The following is an 18,115-nucleotide window of genomic DNA, read 5'->3' on the forward strand; positions in this document are numbered from 1 at the left end:
TGTGTGTGTGTGTATAAGAAAGGCAGAGACCCCAGAACCCAGAGTTTTTCCCTATCTGTTCAAGTCACAGTAATCACTCTCTAAACCTCAAACAGGGATGATATCACCCACTGCAACTTACTAATAGTTCAAACACTATGACACAAATCATGACTAATGTTCTCTTTCAGAGCTGTGTTTTTTCCCCGGGTTAAGAATATCTAGAACATTCTGACCCAGGTTTTTCCGGGACACAGATGTAGCTAAGACAAAAGAGGTGTTTCTAGTGGGTCCGGCTAAATCTGTGTCCGGGAAACTGGCCCTCAGATAAACAGATAGACACACCTGTTGAGAAGTAGATTCAACACACAGTATAATTGCATGTATAACTCCTTATGACACATGTTAAGACCTGTTGCTAAGGGTTACCTGTTGAGGAATGGGTCGGAGCTGTTGGTTGTCATGGTTCTGGCATCCTGGCCCATCCCAGGGGACAACATGGTTCTGGCATCCTGGCCCATCCCAGGGGACAACACAGTTCTGGCATCCTGGCCCATCCCAGGGGACAACACGGGGTTGGGAGTCCCTACGTCCTGCTCCATACTGACAGGTAGTTGGGTCCTCAAAGCCAGCTCCTATGGACACACAGCACGTGTTAGTGTCTCAGCATACACAGCACGTGTTAGTGGAAGTCAAGGAAACAAGTAAGAAGCCTTTGTCCAAGCCAGAACGGCCCATAGGGCAGGAGTTTGCTATTTGCTAGCCCTGCACTAGCCATACTCTAGCCCTGCACTAGCTCTGCACTAGCCCGGCACTAGCCATACTCTAGCCCTGCACTAGCCCTGTACTAGCCCTGTACTAGCCATGCACTAGCCCTGCGCTAGCCCTGCGCTAGCTCTGCACTAGCCATACTCTAGCCCTGTACTAGCCATGCACTAGCCCTGCGCTAGCCCTGCGCTAGCCCTGCACTAGCCATACACTAGCCCTGCACTAGCCATGCGCTAGCCCTGCGCTAGCCATACACTAGCTCCTTACTAGCCCTGCACTAGCCCTGCGCTAGCCCTGCGCTAGCCCTGCGCTAGCCATACACTAGCTCCTTACTAGCCCTGCACTAGCCCTGCGCTAGCCCTGTGCTAGCCCTGCGCTAGCCCTGCGCTAGCCATACACAACCAAGGCAACTGAAAGCTGAGTAGGATGTGACCTAGTTTTTATGAAGATCTTAAAACCACAGCTAGACAGCCTGGTGGTTCGTAAAAACTTTATTGGTCGAGGTTAATGAGAACGGACACAATGTTCTCTCCCAAAATAGTTGACTTGTCATAACCTGGCAGACATGACAGGTTTTTAAGAGGTTGGTGCGTTTTTTTCTGTGAACACATATATTAGGGTTTTCTATTAACTGTTTCTACTGTGTCTACTGTTTCATTTATAGGAATAGCCTGGTGTTACAGTCAACAAGGAACCAATAACCTGGTGTTACAGTCAACAAGGAACCAATAACCTGGTGTTACAGTCAACACCACTATACCACTATACTGTATAATACTATACCACACCACTATACCACCATACTATATTATACAATACCACTATACTACATTATACTATACCACTATACTGTATTATACTATACCACACCACTATACCACCATACTATATTATACAATACCACTATACTACATTATACTATACCACTATACTGTATTATACTATACCACACCACTATACCACCATACTATATTATACTATACCACTATACTATACTACTATACTATACTATATTATACTATACCACTATACTATACCACTATACTATACTATATTATACTATACCACTATACTATACTATATTATACTATACCACTATACTACATTATACTATACCACTATACTGTATTATACTATACCACATCACTATACCATCATACTATATTATACTATACCACAGTACTATACTATACCACTATACTATACTATCTGACATTATCCGATACCACTATACTATATTATACTATACTTTACCACTATACTATATTATACTATACCACTATACTATATTATACTGTACTATACCACTATTCTATAATATACTATACCACTATATTATACTATACAATATCACTATACTATACTATACCACTATACTATATTATACTATACTATACCATTATACTATACTATACCACTATACCATAGTACACCATACCATACCAATATACTTTATTATACTATACGATACCACTATACTATACTACGATACTATATTATACTATACTATATTATACTATACTGCTATAGTATATTATACTATACCGCTATACTATATTATACTATACCACTATACTACAGTACACTATACCACTATACCGCTATACTATATTGTACTATACTATACCACTATACTATATTATACTATACTATATCACACCACTATACAACTATACTACATTATACTATACCACACCACTATACCACTATACTATACCACTATACTGTATTATACTATACCACTATACTATATTATACTATACTACTATACCACTATACTATAACACTATACTGTATTATACTATACTACTATACAACTATACCACTATACTATACCACTATACTGTATTATACTATACCACACCACTATACTATACCATTATACTATATTATACTATACCACTATACTATACCACTAGACTATACACTGTACCACACCACTATACCACTATACTATAGTATACTATACCACTATACCGCTATACTATATTGTACTATACTATACCACTATACTATATTATACTATACTATATCACATCACTATACAACTATACTATATTATACCACACCACTATACCACTATACTATACCACACCACTATACCACTATACTATACCACTATACTGTATAATACTATACCACTATACTATATTATATTATACTATAACACTATACTATATTATACTATACCACACCACTATACTATATTATACTATACCACTATACCACATTATGCTATACTATAACACTATACTATACCACACCACTATACTATACCACTATACTGTATTATACTATACCACTATACTGTATTATACTATACTACTATACCGCACCACTATTCCACTATACTATAACACTATACGGTATTATACTATACCACTATACTATACTATACCACTATACTATATTATACTATACTATACCACTATACTGTATTATACTATACCACACCACTATACCACTACACAATATTATACTATACCACTATACCACACCACTATACCACTGTACTATATTATACTATACCACTATACTATACCACTATACAATATTATACTATACTACACCACTATACCACTGTACTATATTATACTATACCACTATACTATACCACTATACAATATTATACTATACTACACCACTATACCACTGTACTATACCACTGTACTATACTATACCACTATACTATACCACTGTACTATACCACTGTACTATACTATACCACTATACTATACCACTGTACTATACTATACCACTATACTATACCACTATACTATACCACTATACTATACCACTAAACTATACCACTGTACTATACCACTGTACTATACCACTATGCTATACTATACCACTATACTATATTATACTATACCACTACACTATATCATACTATACCACTATACTATATTATACTATACCACTACACTATATTATACTATACCACTATACTATATTATACTATACCACTATATTATACTATACCACTATACTATACCACTATACCACTATACTATACCACTGTACTATACTATACCACTATGCTATACTATACTATACCACTATACTATATTATACTATACCACTACACTATATTATACTATACCACTATACTATATTATACTATACCACTACACTATATTATACTATACCACTACACTATATTATACTACTATACTATACCACTGTACTATACTATACCACTGTACTATACCACTGTACTATACTATACCACTATACTATACCACTATACTATACCACTATACTATACCACTGTACTATACTATACCACTATGCTATACTATACTATACCACTATACTATATTATACTATACCACTACACTATATTATACTATACCACTATACTATATTATACTATACCACTACACTATATTATACTATACCACTATACTATATTATACTATACCACTATATTATACTATACCACTATACTATACCACTGTACTATACTATACCACTATGCTATACTATACTATATTATACTATACCACTACACTATATTATACTATACCACTATACTATATTATACTATACCACTACACTATATTATACTATACCACTATACTATATTATACTATACCACTATACAATACTATACTACTATACCACTATACTACTGGTTAGGGACAGGCTGCTGACCTGTGGTCTGGTGCGGAGCAGCTCCTGGTGTTTCAGTCTCAACCTCTCCTTGTCCATCTGCAGCTGCTGGAGCCTCATCTGGTTGCTGCCCACCATGACTCCTCCACTCTGGGGGCTGGAGGGCAGCTGGCCCCCCTGCTTACCTGGAGCACTCTGGGTGATACGCTGCTGGTTCAGGCCTACAGAGGGGAGAGAGGGGGAGAGGAGAGAGGGGAGAGAGGGGAGAGAGAGAGAGAGAGAGAGAGGAGAGAGAGGAGAGGGGAGAGAGGGGAGAGAGGGGAGAGAGAGAGAGAGAGAGAGAGGGGAGAGAGGAGAGGGGAGAGAGAGGAGAGAGAGGAGAGGGGAGAGAGAGGAGAGAGAGAGGAGAGAGGGAGAGAGGGAGAGAGAGGGGAGAGAGGGGAGAGAGGGAGAGAGAGAGGGGGGAGAGAGAGGAGAGGAGAGGAGAGGGGAGAGAGAGAGGGGGAGAGAGAGGAGAGAGAGGGGAGAGGGGAGAGAGAGAGAGGGGAGAGAGGGTAGAGAGAGGTTCATTATTTCACAAAGAGTATATCGTCAGGTGAAACTGACCTCTTGTGTCAGATACATCATGAGTAATCCACACTGGGTCTGTTATTTCTCCCACGACATAAATCACATATCAACCAGTGGAGGTTCCTCAGAGGAGGAAGGGGAGGACCATCCTCCTCAGTGAATTTCATCAAAATAAAAACATTAGAAACATTAAAAAGTTATCCTTTTTAGATAAACTACACAAATCAAATGTATTTATAAAGCCCTTCTTACATCAGCTGATATATCAAAGTGATGTACAGAAACCCAGCCTAAAACCCCAAACAGCAAGCAATGCAGGTGTAGAAGCACGGTGGCTAGGAAAAACTACCCTAGAAAGGCCAAAACCTAGGAAGAAACCTAGAGAGGAACCAGGCTATGAGGGGTGGCCAGTCCTCTTCTGGCTGTGCCGGGTGGAGATTATAACAGAACATGGCCAAGATGTTCAAATGTTCATAAATGACCAGCATGGTCAAATAATAGTAATCACAGTGAACAGGTCAGGGTTCCATAGCCGCAGGCAGAACAGTTGAAACTGGAGCAGCAGCACGGCCAGGTGGACTGGGGACAACAAGGAGTCATCATGACAATATATTCACGTCACTAAGGCACTACATCGTCACTACAGACCCGGGTTTGATCCCAGGCTGCGTCACAACCAGCCGTGACCGGGAGTCCCATAAGGTGGCGCACAATTGGCCCAGTTTCGTCCGGGTTAGGGGAGGGTTTGGACCAGCGTCGTCCGGGTTAGGGGAGGGTTTGGACCAGCGTCGTCCGGGTTAGGGGAGGGTTTGGCCCAGCGTCGTCCAGGTTAGGGGAGGGTTTGGCCCAGCATCGTGCGGGTTAGGGGAGGGTTTGGCCCAGCGTCGTGCGGGTTAGGGGAGGGTTTGGCCCAGCGTCGTGCGGGTTAGGGGAGGGTTTGAACCAGCGTCGTCAGGGTTAGGGGAGGGTTTGGACCAGCGTCGTGCGGGTTAGGGGAGGGTTTGGCCCAGCGTCGTGCGGGTTAGGGGAGGGTTTGGCCCAGTGTCGTGCGGGTTAGGGGAGGGTTTGACCCAGCGTCGTGCGGGTTAGGGGAGGGTTTGGCCCAGTGTCGTCCGGGTTAGGGGAGGGTTTGACCCAGCGTCGTGCGGGTTAGGGGAGGGTTTGGCCCAGTGTCGTGCGGGTTAGGGGAGGGTTTGGCCGGGGGGGGGCTTTACTTGGCTCATCGCGCTCTAACGACTCCTTGTGCCGGGCCGGTCGCCTGCGGGCTGACTTTGGTCGTCCCCCACAACCCACAACCCCCAGCCCTGTCCCAATCCCCCTCTGCCTGGCTCCCCCACCCCCTGTCCTGTCCAGCCCTGTGGTTCACTGCCCTGCCTCTTGGCTAACTCCACCCCACCACAACCCTTGTTCCTCCCTGCCCTGCATCTTGGCTAACTCCACCCCACCACAACCCTCGTTCCTCCCTGCCCTGCCTCTTGGCTAACTCCACCCCACCACAACCCTCGTTCCGCCCTGCCCTGCCTCTTGGCTAACTCCACCCCACAACAACCCTTGTTCCTCCCTGCCCTGCCTGCTGGCTTTCTTAAGGTGTCTGCATGCTAGGCAGAACTCATCTAGGCGAAGAGAACGGCTGTTCCTCGCCTACTCCCTTAAAAGACCTTGGTTTGAAAAATGAGAAAAAAGCAGCAATTAAACTGTTTGTCCCTATTGAGATTCTGTAGCCAGAAAACACTTCCTCAAAATAGTTTGAATTAATCTAAGATAACTCAAGAAATCTGTCATCAATTTATACATTTTTACAGAGGTCTTAGTTGCGCAATTTTACATCTAACTAATCTCTGTTTGGTGCAGTATTTCTCAATCATATATGTACACACTGTTCAGAACTGTTTGTGATGGGAAGTGTGGAAACGCCCACTGACCCATTCCTGCTCCCCTCACCCCCAACCCTCCCTAATCAGAGTTACAGCGGTGTATTTAATCAGAGTCACAGCAGTGTATTTAATCATCAGAGTCACAGCGGTGTATTTAATCATCAGAGTTACAGCGGTGTATTTAATCATCAGAGTTACAGCGGTGGATTTAATCATCAGAGTTACAGCGGTGTATTTAATCATCAGAGTCACAGCGGTGTATTTAATCATCAGAGTTACAGCGGTGGATTTAATCATCAGAGTTACAGCGGTGTATTTAATCAGAGTCACAGCGGTGTATTTAATCATCAGAGTCACAGCGGTGTATTTAATCATCAGAGTCACAGCGGTGTATTTAAGCAGAGTCACAGCGGTGTATTTAATCAGAGTCACAGCGGTGTATTTAATGAGGGTTACAGCGGTGTATTTAATCATCAGAGTCACAGCGGTGTATTTAATCAGAGTCACAGCGGTGTATTTAATCAGAGTCACAGCGGTGTATTTAATCAGAGTCACGGCGGTGTATTTAATCATCAGAGTCACAGCGGTGTATTTAATCATCAGAGTCACAGCGGTGTATTTAATCATCAGAGTAACAGCGGTGTATTTAATCAGAGTCACGGCGGTGTATTTAATCAGAGTCACGGCGGTGTATTTAATCATCAGAGTCACGGCGGTGTATTTAATCAGGGTTACAGCGGTGTATTTAATCAGAGTCACGGCGGTGTATTTAATCATCAGAGTCACGGCGGTGTATTTAATCAGAGTCACAGCGATGTATTTAATCAGAGTCACAGCGGTGAATTTAAGCAGAGTCACAGCGGTGTATTTAATCAGAGTCACGGTGGTGTATTTAATCAGAGTCACAGCGGTGTATTTAATCAGAGTCACGGCGGTGTATTTAATCAGAGTCACGGCGGTGTATTTAATCAGAGTCACGGCGGTGTATTTAAATCAGAGTAACGGCGGTGTATTTAATCAGAGTCACGGCGGTGTATTTAATCATCAGAGTCACGGCGGTGTATTTAATCATCAGAGTCACGGCGGTGTATTTAATCAGAGTCACGGCGGTGTATTTAATCAGAGTCACGGCGGTGTATTTAATCAGAGTAACGGCGGTGTATTTAATCAGAGTCACGGCGGTGTATTTAATCATCAGAGTCACGGCGGTGTATTTAATCATCAGAGTCACGGCGGTGTATTTAATCATCAGAGTCACGGCGGTGTATTTAATCATCAGAGTCACAGCGGTGTATTTAATCAGAGTCACAGCGGTGTATTTAATCATCAGAGTCACGGCGGTGTATTTAATCATCAGAGTCACGGCGGTGTATTTAATCATCAGAGTCACGGCGGTGTATTTAATCATCAGAGTCACGGCGGTGTATTTAATCATCAGAGTCACGGCGGTGTATTTAATCAGAGTCACAGCGGTGTATTTAATCATCAGAGTCACGGCGGTGTATTTAATCAGAGTCACAGCGGTGTATTTAATCAGAGTCACAGCGGTGTATTTAATCAGGGTTACAGCGGTGTATTTAATCAGGGTTACAGCGGTGTATTTAATCAGAGTCACGGCGGTGTATTTAATCAGAGTCACAGCGGTGTATTTAATCAGAGTCACAGCGGTGTATTTAATCATCAGAGTCACAGCGGTGTATTTAATCATCAGAGTCACGGTGGTGTATTTAATCAGAGTCACAGTGGTGTATTTAATCAGGGTCACGGCGGTGTATTTAATCAGGGTCACGGCGGTGTATTTAATCAGGGTCACAGCGGTGTATTTAATCAGGGTCACGGCGGTGTATTTAATCAGGGTCACGGCGGTGTATTTAATCAGAGTCACGGCGGTGTATTTAATCAGTCACAGCGGTGTATTTAATCATCAGAGTCACGGCGGTGTATTTAATCATCAGAGTCACAGCGGTGTATTTAATCAGTCACAGCGGTGTATTTAATCATCAGAGTCATGGCGGTGTATTTAATCAGAGTCACGGCGGTGTATTTAATCATCAGAGTCACGGCGGTGTATTTAATCAGAGTCACAGCGGTGTATTTAATCAGAGTTACAGCGGTGTATTTAATCAGAGTTACAGCGGTGTATTTAATCAGTCACAGCGGTGTATTTAATCAGAGTCACAGCGGTGAATTTAATCAGAGTCACAGCGGTGAATTTAAGCAGAGTCACAGCGGTGTATTTAATCAGAGTCACGGCGGTGTATTTAATCAGAGTCACAGCGGTGTATTTAATCAGTCACAGCGGTGTATTTAATCAGTCACAGCGGTGTATTTAATCATCAGAGTCACGGCGGTGTATTTAATCATCAGAGGCACGGCGGTGTATTTAATCAGAGTCACAGCGGTGTATTTAATCAGAGTCACAGCGGTGTATTTAATCAGAGTTACAGCGGTGTATTTAATCAGAGTCACAGCGGTGTATTTAATCAGAGTCACAGCGGTGTATTTAATCATCAGAGTCACGGCGGTGTATTTAATCATCAGAGTCACGGCGGTGTATTTAATCATCAGAGTCACAGCGGTGTATTTAATCAGTCACAGCGGTGTATTAATCATCACAGGCGGTGTATTTAATCATCAGAGTCATGGCGGTGTATATAATCAGAGTCACGGCGGTGTATTTAATCAGAGTCACGGCGGTGTATTTAATCATCAGAGTCACAGCGGTGTATTTAATCAGAGTCACAGCGGTGTATTTAATCAGAGTTACAGCGGTGTATTTAATCAGAGTCACAGCGGTGTATTTAATCAGAGTCACAGCGGTGTATTTAATCAGAGTTACAGCGGTGTATTTAATCAGAGTCACAGCGGTGTATTTAATCAGAGTCACAGCGGTGTATTTAATCAGAGTCACAGCGGTGTATTTAATCAGAGTCACAGCGGTGTATTTAATCACAGCGTGTATTAATCAGTCACAGCGGTGTATTTAATCAGAGTCACAGCGGTGAATTTAAGCAGAGTCACAGCGGTGTATTTAATCAGAGTCACGGCGGTGTATTTAATCAGAGTCACAGCGGTGTATTTAATCAGAGTCACAGCGGTGTATTTAATCAGTCACAGCGGTGTATTTAATCAGTCACAGCGGTGTATTTAATCAGTCACAGCGGTGTATTTAATCAGTCACAGAGGTGTATTTAATCATCAGAGTCACAGAGGTGTATTTAATCATCAGAGTCACAGCGGTGTATTTAATCAGAGTCACAGCGGTGTATTTAATCAGTGTCACAGCGGTGTATTTAATCAGAGTCACGGCGGTGTATTTAATCAGAGTCACGGCGGTGTATTTAATCATCAGAGTCACAGCGGTGTATTTAATCAGAGTCACGGCGGTGTATTTAATCAGAGTCACAGCGGTGTATTTCCTTCTTTTGTGCCAGTGAAATGATTTCAGAAAAACTGAAAGTATGTATCTGACAAATAGTTTTCAACATACAAACTGTCCAAACTCAGAATAAAATATGCTTCCCAAAAATAACATGGTCGCTGTGGTTGAATGTTTATTTGGATTGGTGATTTTCTGCATTTATCCAAGTCCCATCAGGTAGCCTGATTTCAGATGTGTCCATGTAAACAGGATCAGGTAGCCTGATTTCAGATGTGTCCATGTAAACAGGATCAGGTAGCCTGATTTCAGATGTGTCCATGGAAACAGGATCAGGTAGCTTGATTTCAGATGTGTCCATGTAAACAGGATCAGGTAGCCTGATTTCAGATGTGTCCATGTTCAGAATTATTAGGGAAATCGTTCTGGCAAAGCATGTAAATGTTTAAATCAAACCATTATATTAATCTCACTAATTTACAATAAATCTGATTATTGTGTGCATTTAACCGTACTCACTGTAACGCTGGTTTCATTTGGGAATTAGATTAGATTTGAGATTAGTGCAGGTGTATATTTAGGAGGATTTGCGATGGAAAATAGATCCTTAGTGGTCTATAATGGAAAGTGTTTAGGAAAATGTGCCCGTCACTCTGCTGCTGGCCCCACACAACTACTGGAAAATGTGCCCGTCACTCTGCTGCTGGCCCCACACAACTACTGGAAAATGTGCCCGTCACTCTGCTGCTGGCCCCACACAACTACTGGAAAATATGCCCGTCACTCTGCTGCTGGCCCCACACAACTACTGGAAAATGTGCCCGTCACTCTGCTGCTGGCCCCACACAACTACTGGAAAATGTGCCTGTCACTCTGCGGCTGGCCTCACACAACTACTGGAAAATGTGCCCGTCACTCTGCTGCTGGCCCCACACAACTACTGGAAAATGTGCCCGTCACTCTGCTGCTGGCCCCACACAACTACTGGAAAATGTGCCCGTCACTCTGCTGCTGGCCCCACACAACTACTGGAAAATGTGCCCGTCACTCTGCTGCTGGCCCCACACAACTACTGGAAAAGATGAGTACTTCACAAGCATGACATCATCAAGCAGCTGCCAACAAGGTGTCAACTTCTGTGCTGAAGTGCTGCGATAGCAGACAGACAGAAAACACACATCACAGACACAGTTAACCGAACTCATTTTGGATTCGGCTTCAACATAACATATCACAAATAGAGAGAAGTCGAACGAAACAAGAAAGTATCTTTGTGATCCTCATTGAGTTGCAGAGATTCTGAGTTTGCATACGGTTTCAACACAACATCAAAAAAGAGAAGAGAACAAAACAAACAAGTGTATCTTTGAGGTCCTGTCTCTCATAACTCCTAGCCCTGTGTTTTTGAGGTCCTGAGTCTCTCTGTCTCTCATAACTCCTAGCCCTGTGTATTTGAGGTCCTGAGTCTCTCTGTCTCTCATAACTCCTAGCCCTGTGTTTTTGAGGTCCTGACTCCTGAGTCTCTCTGTCTCTCGCCCCTCCTCGTCCCTCCTAGCCCTGTGTTTTTGAGGTCCTGACTCCTGAGTCTCTCTGTCTCTCATAACTCCTAGCCCTGTGTTTTTGAGGTCCTGACTCCTGAGTCTCTCTGTCTCTCGTCCCTCCTAGCCCTGTGTATTTGCTCCTAGCCAACCTGTGAAAAACAACATGAATGCTCTGTGGCACAGTGGCTCCAGTGTGGCTCAGTTGGTAGAGCATGGCACTAGCAAGACCAGGGTTGTGGGTTTGATTCCCATGGCGGACTAGTATGAGAATGTATGCACTCACAACTGTAAACCGCTCTAGATAAGAGCGTCTGCTAAATGCTCCAGTATCCCCCAGTTCCCTCCTGAACCCAGTCCCAGCCAGCTCCCTCCTGAACCCAGTCCCAGCCAGCTCCCTCCTGAACCCAGTCCCAGCCAGCTCCCTCCTGAACCCAGTCCCAGCCAGTTCCCTCCTGAACCCAGCCAGCTCCCTCCTGAACCCAGCCAGTTCCCTCCTGAACCCAGCCAGCTCCCTCCTGAACCCAGCCAGTTCCCTCCTGAACCCAGCCAGTTCCCTCCTGAACCCAGCCAGCTCCTTTCTGAACCCAGCCAGCTCCCTTCTGAACCTAGGTCCCTTCTGAACCCAGTCCCAGCCAGCTCCCTTCTGAACCCAGTCCCAGCCAGCTCCCTCCTGAACCCAGCCAGTTCCCACCTGAACCCAGCCAGCTCCCTCCTGAACCCAGCCAGTTCCCTCCTGAACCCAGCCAGCTCCCTCCTGAACCCAGCCAGTTCCCTCCTGAACCCAGCCAGTTCCCTCCTGAACCCAGCCAGCTCCCTCCTGAACCCAGCCAGCTCCCTCCTGAACCCAGCCAGTTCCCTCCTGAACCCAGCCAGTTCCCTCCTGAACCCAGCCAGTTCCCTCCTGAACCCAGCCAGTTCCCTCCTGAACCCAGCCAGTTCCCTCCTGAACCCAGCCAGTTCCCTCCTGAACCCAGCCAGTTCCCTCCTGAACCCAGCCAGCTCCCTCCTGAACCCAGCCAGTTCCCTCCTGAACCCAGCCAGCTCCCTCCTGAACCTAGGTCCCTTCTGGTCCCTTCTAAACCCCAGCCAGGTCCTTTCTGAATCCAGTCCCAGAGCACTCAATGCTTTTTCCCTGCTTGCCTTCTCCTCTCATTTTAAAGGGGAACTCAACACAGGATTATCCCTGCCCGGCATTCTCCCCGCTTTCACACTTGAGAAATTAGCTGCACATTTTTTTTTTACAATTTTCTCTCAGCTCCATGGCAAAATTTAGAGATTTGCGGAATTGTAGGAGATTAGCTTTGAAACTGCTAAATTATCTCTCCGCTGCCAAGATATTTTTGACTTATTCTTTGGTGAGTGTATGTTTTTTTTTTTCATGGCTCAACCCTCTACCCTGCCTGCCTCCCGGCCTGCTCTGCGATGGGGCCTCTCACAGGGGGAGAAAAGAGTGGAGACAGCCCCAGCCGACTACAGCCCTCGGTTATTAAAGGAGCTCTGCTGCTTTTTCTTGTCAGAGCTCAAATTAGCCTCCATTATCAAAGCAGCTGGCTTTTGATTGGAAAGACATACACAGCAGTGCAACAGTCTACAGCTCTCATACAGCCTGCAATGTAAAACCATTACAGTACACAGAGACACAAGGATTACAAAAGCACAGCCACTGTTTTTAATACAGTCAATCAAATCAGATGCAAAAAAAACCTGTGTCTTTACCAAATATACAGTAATTCTAAAAACAACTTCCTGGAAATACATACAAAATAAGACAATAAGATTAGTGGATGTTGAACTGACTGTCAAATCAAATAATATTGTACTGTAGATATCACTACTGGAAAACGAAAAACCTGTTGCTTGTAGCACAGAATGAAACTCTCTCCCACTCCCTCTCCCCTCTCTCCCTCCCTCTCCCCCACCCCCTCTCTCCGCTTCTCCCCCTTCCTCTCCCTCTCTCTCCCTCTCCCCCCTTCTCCCTCCCCCCTCTCTCTCTCTCTCCCTCTCTCTCCCCCCTCTCCCCTTCTCTCCCTCTCTCTCTCTCCCTCCCCTCTCCCCTTCTCTCCCTCCCCCCCTCTCCCCTCCCACTCTTTCACCCCCTCTCCCCCTCCCCCCTCTCCCCTCCCACTCTTTCACCCTCCCTCTCCCCCACCCCCTCTCTCCGCTTCTCCCCCTTCATCTCTCTCCCTCCCTTCTCTCCCTCCCTCTCCCTCCCCTCTCTCTCTCTCCTCCCACTCTTTCCCCCCTCTCTCTCTCTCTCTCTCCCCCCTTCTCCCTCCCCCCCTCTCTCTCTCTCCCCCTCCCCCTCCCTCCCCTCTCCCTCTCTCTCCTCCCACTCTTTCCCCCTCTCTCCCCCTCCCTCTCCCCCACCCCCTCTCTCCGCTTCTCCCCCTTCCTCTCCCTCTCTCTCCCTCTCTCCCCTCTCCCCCTTCTCCCTCCCCCCTCTCTCTCTCTCTCTCTCTCTCTCTCTCTCTCTCTCCCTCCCCTCTCCCCTTCTCTCCCTCCCTCTCCCTCCCCTCTCCCTCTCTCTCCTCCCACTCTTTCCCCCTCCCCTCCCCTCCCCCCCTCTCTCTCCCCCTCCCTCCCCCTCTCTCCCCCTCTCTCCCTCTCCCTCCCTCCTTCTCTCATTCCATCTGATTCAGGGCCCACCAGGCTGCTACATTCAAGACTTTATAAATCTTCAAAGAGCTTAACCCAGCTGCCCCACTCCTTCCTCCTTCTCTCCCTCCCTCCCCCACTCCCCCCTCCTTCTCTCCCTCCCTCCCCGACTCCTTCCTCCTCTCCCTCCCTCCCCCACTCCTCCCTCCTTCTCTCCCTCCCTCCCTCCCTCCCCCACTCCTCCCTCCTTCTCTCCTTCTCTCCCTCCCTCCCCCACTCCTTCCTGCCCCACTCCTCCCTCCTTCTCTCCCTCCCTCCCCCACTCCTTCCTCCTCTCCCTCCCTCCCCCACTCCTCCCTCCTTCTCTCCCTCCCTCCCCCACTCCTTCCTCCCCCACTCCTTCCTCCTTCTCTCCCTCCCCCACTCCTCCCTCCTTCTCTCCCTCCCTCCCCCACTCCTCCCTCCTTCTCTCCCTCCCTCCCCCACTCCTCCCTCCTTCTCTCCCTCCCTCCCCCACTCCTCCCTCCTTCTCTCCCTCCCTCCCCCACTCCTTCCTCCCCCACTCCTCCCTCCTTCTCTCCCTCCCTCCCCCACTCCTTCCTCCTTCTCTCCCTCCCTCCCCACTCCTTCCTCCTTCTCTCCTTCTCTCCCTCCCTCCCCACTCCTTCCTCCTTCTCTCCTTCTCTCCCTCCCCACTCCTTCCTCCTTCTCTCCCTTCCTCCCCCACTCCTTCCTCCTTCTCTCCCTCCCTCCCTCCCCCACTCCTTCCTCCTTCCTCCTTCTCTCCCTCTGCTCAGCTCTCCCTTTCTCCTTGCTCTCCCTCCCTCCTTTTGCCTCTCTCTCTCCCTTTCTCTCTCTCTCTCTCTGTGTGTGTGTTTTTCCCCTCCCGTCCTTGATCACATATTTACATGCACAAAAATACTCTGGCAAACTGAGTGCCCTGCTGTGAGTTGGATAACTATAATGCAACAAGACAACAGGCTGTGTTGTGTGTGTATTGTGTGTTAGGCAGAGAGAGACAGTTAGAGAGACATACCGTAGATGGGGTATTTAAAAATACCAACGGAATGACTTTCAATACTGTTTAAAAAACAACCAAAAAAAACAGGGTACCCCCGTCTCGTGAGGGCTGAGGGTGTACGTGCTACACCACTGTTTATAACTATAAGAAATCTAAGATGTGTCAAATAATTACAGGCTGAGTAATGAAGGAACGTCTCCTCGAGATAATGAGCCAGAGCTTCCCTGGTGAACAGGCTGAGTAATGAAGGAACGTCTCCTCGAGATAATGAGCCAGAGCTTCCCTGGTGAACAGGCTGAGTAATGAAGGGACGTCTCCTCGAGATAATGAGCCAGAGCTTCCCTGGTGAACAGGCTGAGTAATGAAGGAACGTCTCCTCGAGATAATGAGCCAGAGCTTCCCTGGAGAACAGGCTGAGTAATGAAGGGACGTCTCCTCGAGATAATGAGCCAGAGCTTCCCTGGTGAACAGGCTGAGTAATGAAGGGACGTCTCCTCGAGATAATGAGCCAGAGCTTCCCTGGTGAACAGGCTGAGTAATGAAGGAACGTCTCCTCGAGATAATGAGCCAGAGCTTCCCTGGCGAACAGGCTGAGTAATGAAGGGACGTCTCCTCGAGATAATGAGCCAGAGCTTCCCTGGCGAACAGGCTGAGTAATGAAGGGACGTCTCCTCGAGATAATGAGCCAGAGCTTCCCTGGTGAACAGGCTGAGTAATGAAGGGACGTCTCCTCGAGTTAATGAGCCAGAGACATGAGCTGGACCCATCATCTCTCTGAGCCCACACACACACATACACACACACACACTTTACCATCCTTGTGGGGACCAAACAATTAATTCCCATTCAAAATCCTATTTTCCCTAACCCATAACCCTAACCCATAATCCTAACCCTTAACCTTAACCCCTAATCCTAATCCTAACCCTTGATCCTTAACCCTAACCCCTAACTCTAACCTTAATTGTAACCCTAACCCTAAACCTAATCCTAAACCTAACCCCTAATCCTAACCCTTGACCCTAACCATAACCCTAAACCTAACCCCTAACTCTAACCTTAATTGTAACCCTAACCCTAAACCTAACCCCTAAGCCTAAAATAGCCTTTTTCCTTCCTAAAATGTTCCCACTTGTCAGAATGTTGTTTTGTTATCGTTGTGAAGACTTCTGGTTGCCACAAGGATAGTAAAACCAAAAATACACACACACACACACACACACACACACACACACACACACACACACACACACACACACACACACACACACACACACACACACACACACACACGTCCACAAACACTCACGGGGAGGGGAGGGGAGCCTTCCTGGCACACTGGGGGATAAGCTCATTCCCTGGCTGGAGGGAACGCTGAGCAGCAGAGTGAAAATTCATACCTGTCCCATCTTGTCCTGATCCTGCAACAGTTCTATAATCCCTTTCCAGTCCCTTCCTGATAAAAATCACCCAATCACTCCTGTCCTGTCTTGTGGCCATTTTTGCTCGCAGAAATATGTAGTCTATTGTGTTTTTTTTAGGAGGTATTGAAAATTATTTCACTAATGCAATATGCAACTGTAATACAGTGCCTTCAGAAAGTATTCAGACCCCTTGAATTTTTCCACAATTTGTTATGTTACAGCCTTATTCTAAAATGGATTTAAAAAAAAATATATTTCATCAATCTACACACAATACCCCATAATGACAAAACAAAAACAGGTTTTTAGAAATGTTTAGTAAATAGTAAATGTAGTCAGTATTTTGTTGAAGCATCTTTGGCAGCGAATACAGCCTTAAGTCTTCTCGGGTATGACGCTACAAGCTTGGCACACCTAGTCTCCCAGTCCCTGCAAAACATCCTCACAGCATGATGCTGCCACCACCATGCTTCACCGTAGGGATGGTGCCAGGTTTCCTCCAGATGTTACACTTGGCATTCAGGCCAAAGAGTTCAATGTTGGTTTCATCAGAACAGAGAATATTGTTTCTCATCGTCTGAGAGTCTTTAGGTGCCTTTTGGTGAACTCCAAGCGGGCTGTCATGTGCCTTTTACTGAGGAGTGGCTTCCGTCTGGTCACTCTACCATAAAGGCCTGATTGGTGGAGTGCTGCAGAGATGGTTGTCCTTCTGGAAGGTTCTCCCATCTCCACAGAGGAACTCTGGAGCTCTGTCAGAGTGACCATCGGGTTCTTGGTCACCTCCCTGACCAAGGCCCTTCTCCCCCTGATTGCTCAGTTTGGCAGAGCGGCCAGCTCTAGGAAGAGTCTTTGTGGTTCCAAACTTCTTCCATTTAAGAATGATTGAGGCCACTGTGTTCTTGGGGACCTTCAACGCTGCAGAAATGTTTTGGACCCTTCCCCAAATCTGTGCCTCAATACAATATTGTCTCGGAACTCTACGGACAATTCCTTCGACCTGATGGCTTGGTTTTTACTCTGACATGCACTGTCAACTGTGTGACCTTATAAAGACAGGTGTGTGCCTTTCCAAATCATGTTCAATTAATTTAATTTACCACAAGTGGACTCCAATCAAGTTGTAGAACATCTGAAGGATGATCAATGGAAACAGGATGCACCTGAGCTCAATTTTGAGTCTCAAAGCAAAGGGTCTGAATACTTATGTAAATAATGTATTTCTGTTTTTATTTTTAATACATTTGCAAAAATGTCTAAAAAACTGTTTTTTCTTTGTCATTATGGGGTATTGTGTGTAGATTGATGAGAATAATTTTTTTCAGCAATTTTAGAATAAGGCATTAACG

The 18,115-nt window shown here is 45.7% G+C and overlaps 1 protein-coding gene across 1 annotated transcript in view; it reads right to left on the reverse strand.

The window, feature by feature from the left end:
* The window catches only part of LOC115163860 (transcriptional coactivator YAP1), a 92,700-nt gene that overhangs the window by 8,985 nt on the left and 65,600 nt on the right, over positions 1 to 18,115 (reverse strand). Inside the window, exons 5-6 of the mRNA XM_029716072.1 lie at positions 4,408 to 4,586; positions 409 to 614 (exon numbers count right to left, since the gene is read on the reverse strand). Of these exons, the coding sequence (XP_029571932.1) occupies positions 409 to 614; positions 4,408 to 4,586 (385 nt within the window). The remainder of the gene's footprint in view (positions 1 to 408; positions 615 to 4,407; positions 4,587 to 18,115) is intronic.

This window comes from Salmo trutta, chromosome 26 (assembly GCF_901001165.1).
Source record: "Salmo trutta chromosome 26, fSalTru1.1, whole genome shotgun sequence".
NCBI classification, from domain to species: Eukaryota; Metazoa; Chordata; class Actinopteri; order Salmoniformes; family Salmonidae; genus Salmo; species Salmo trutta.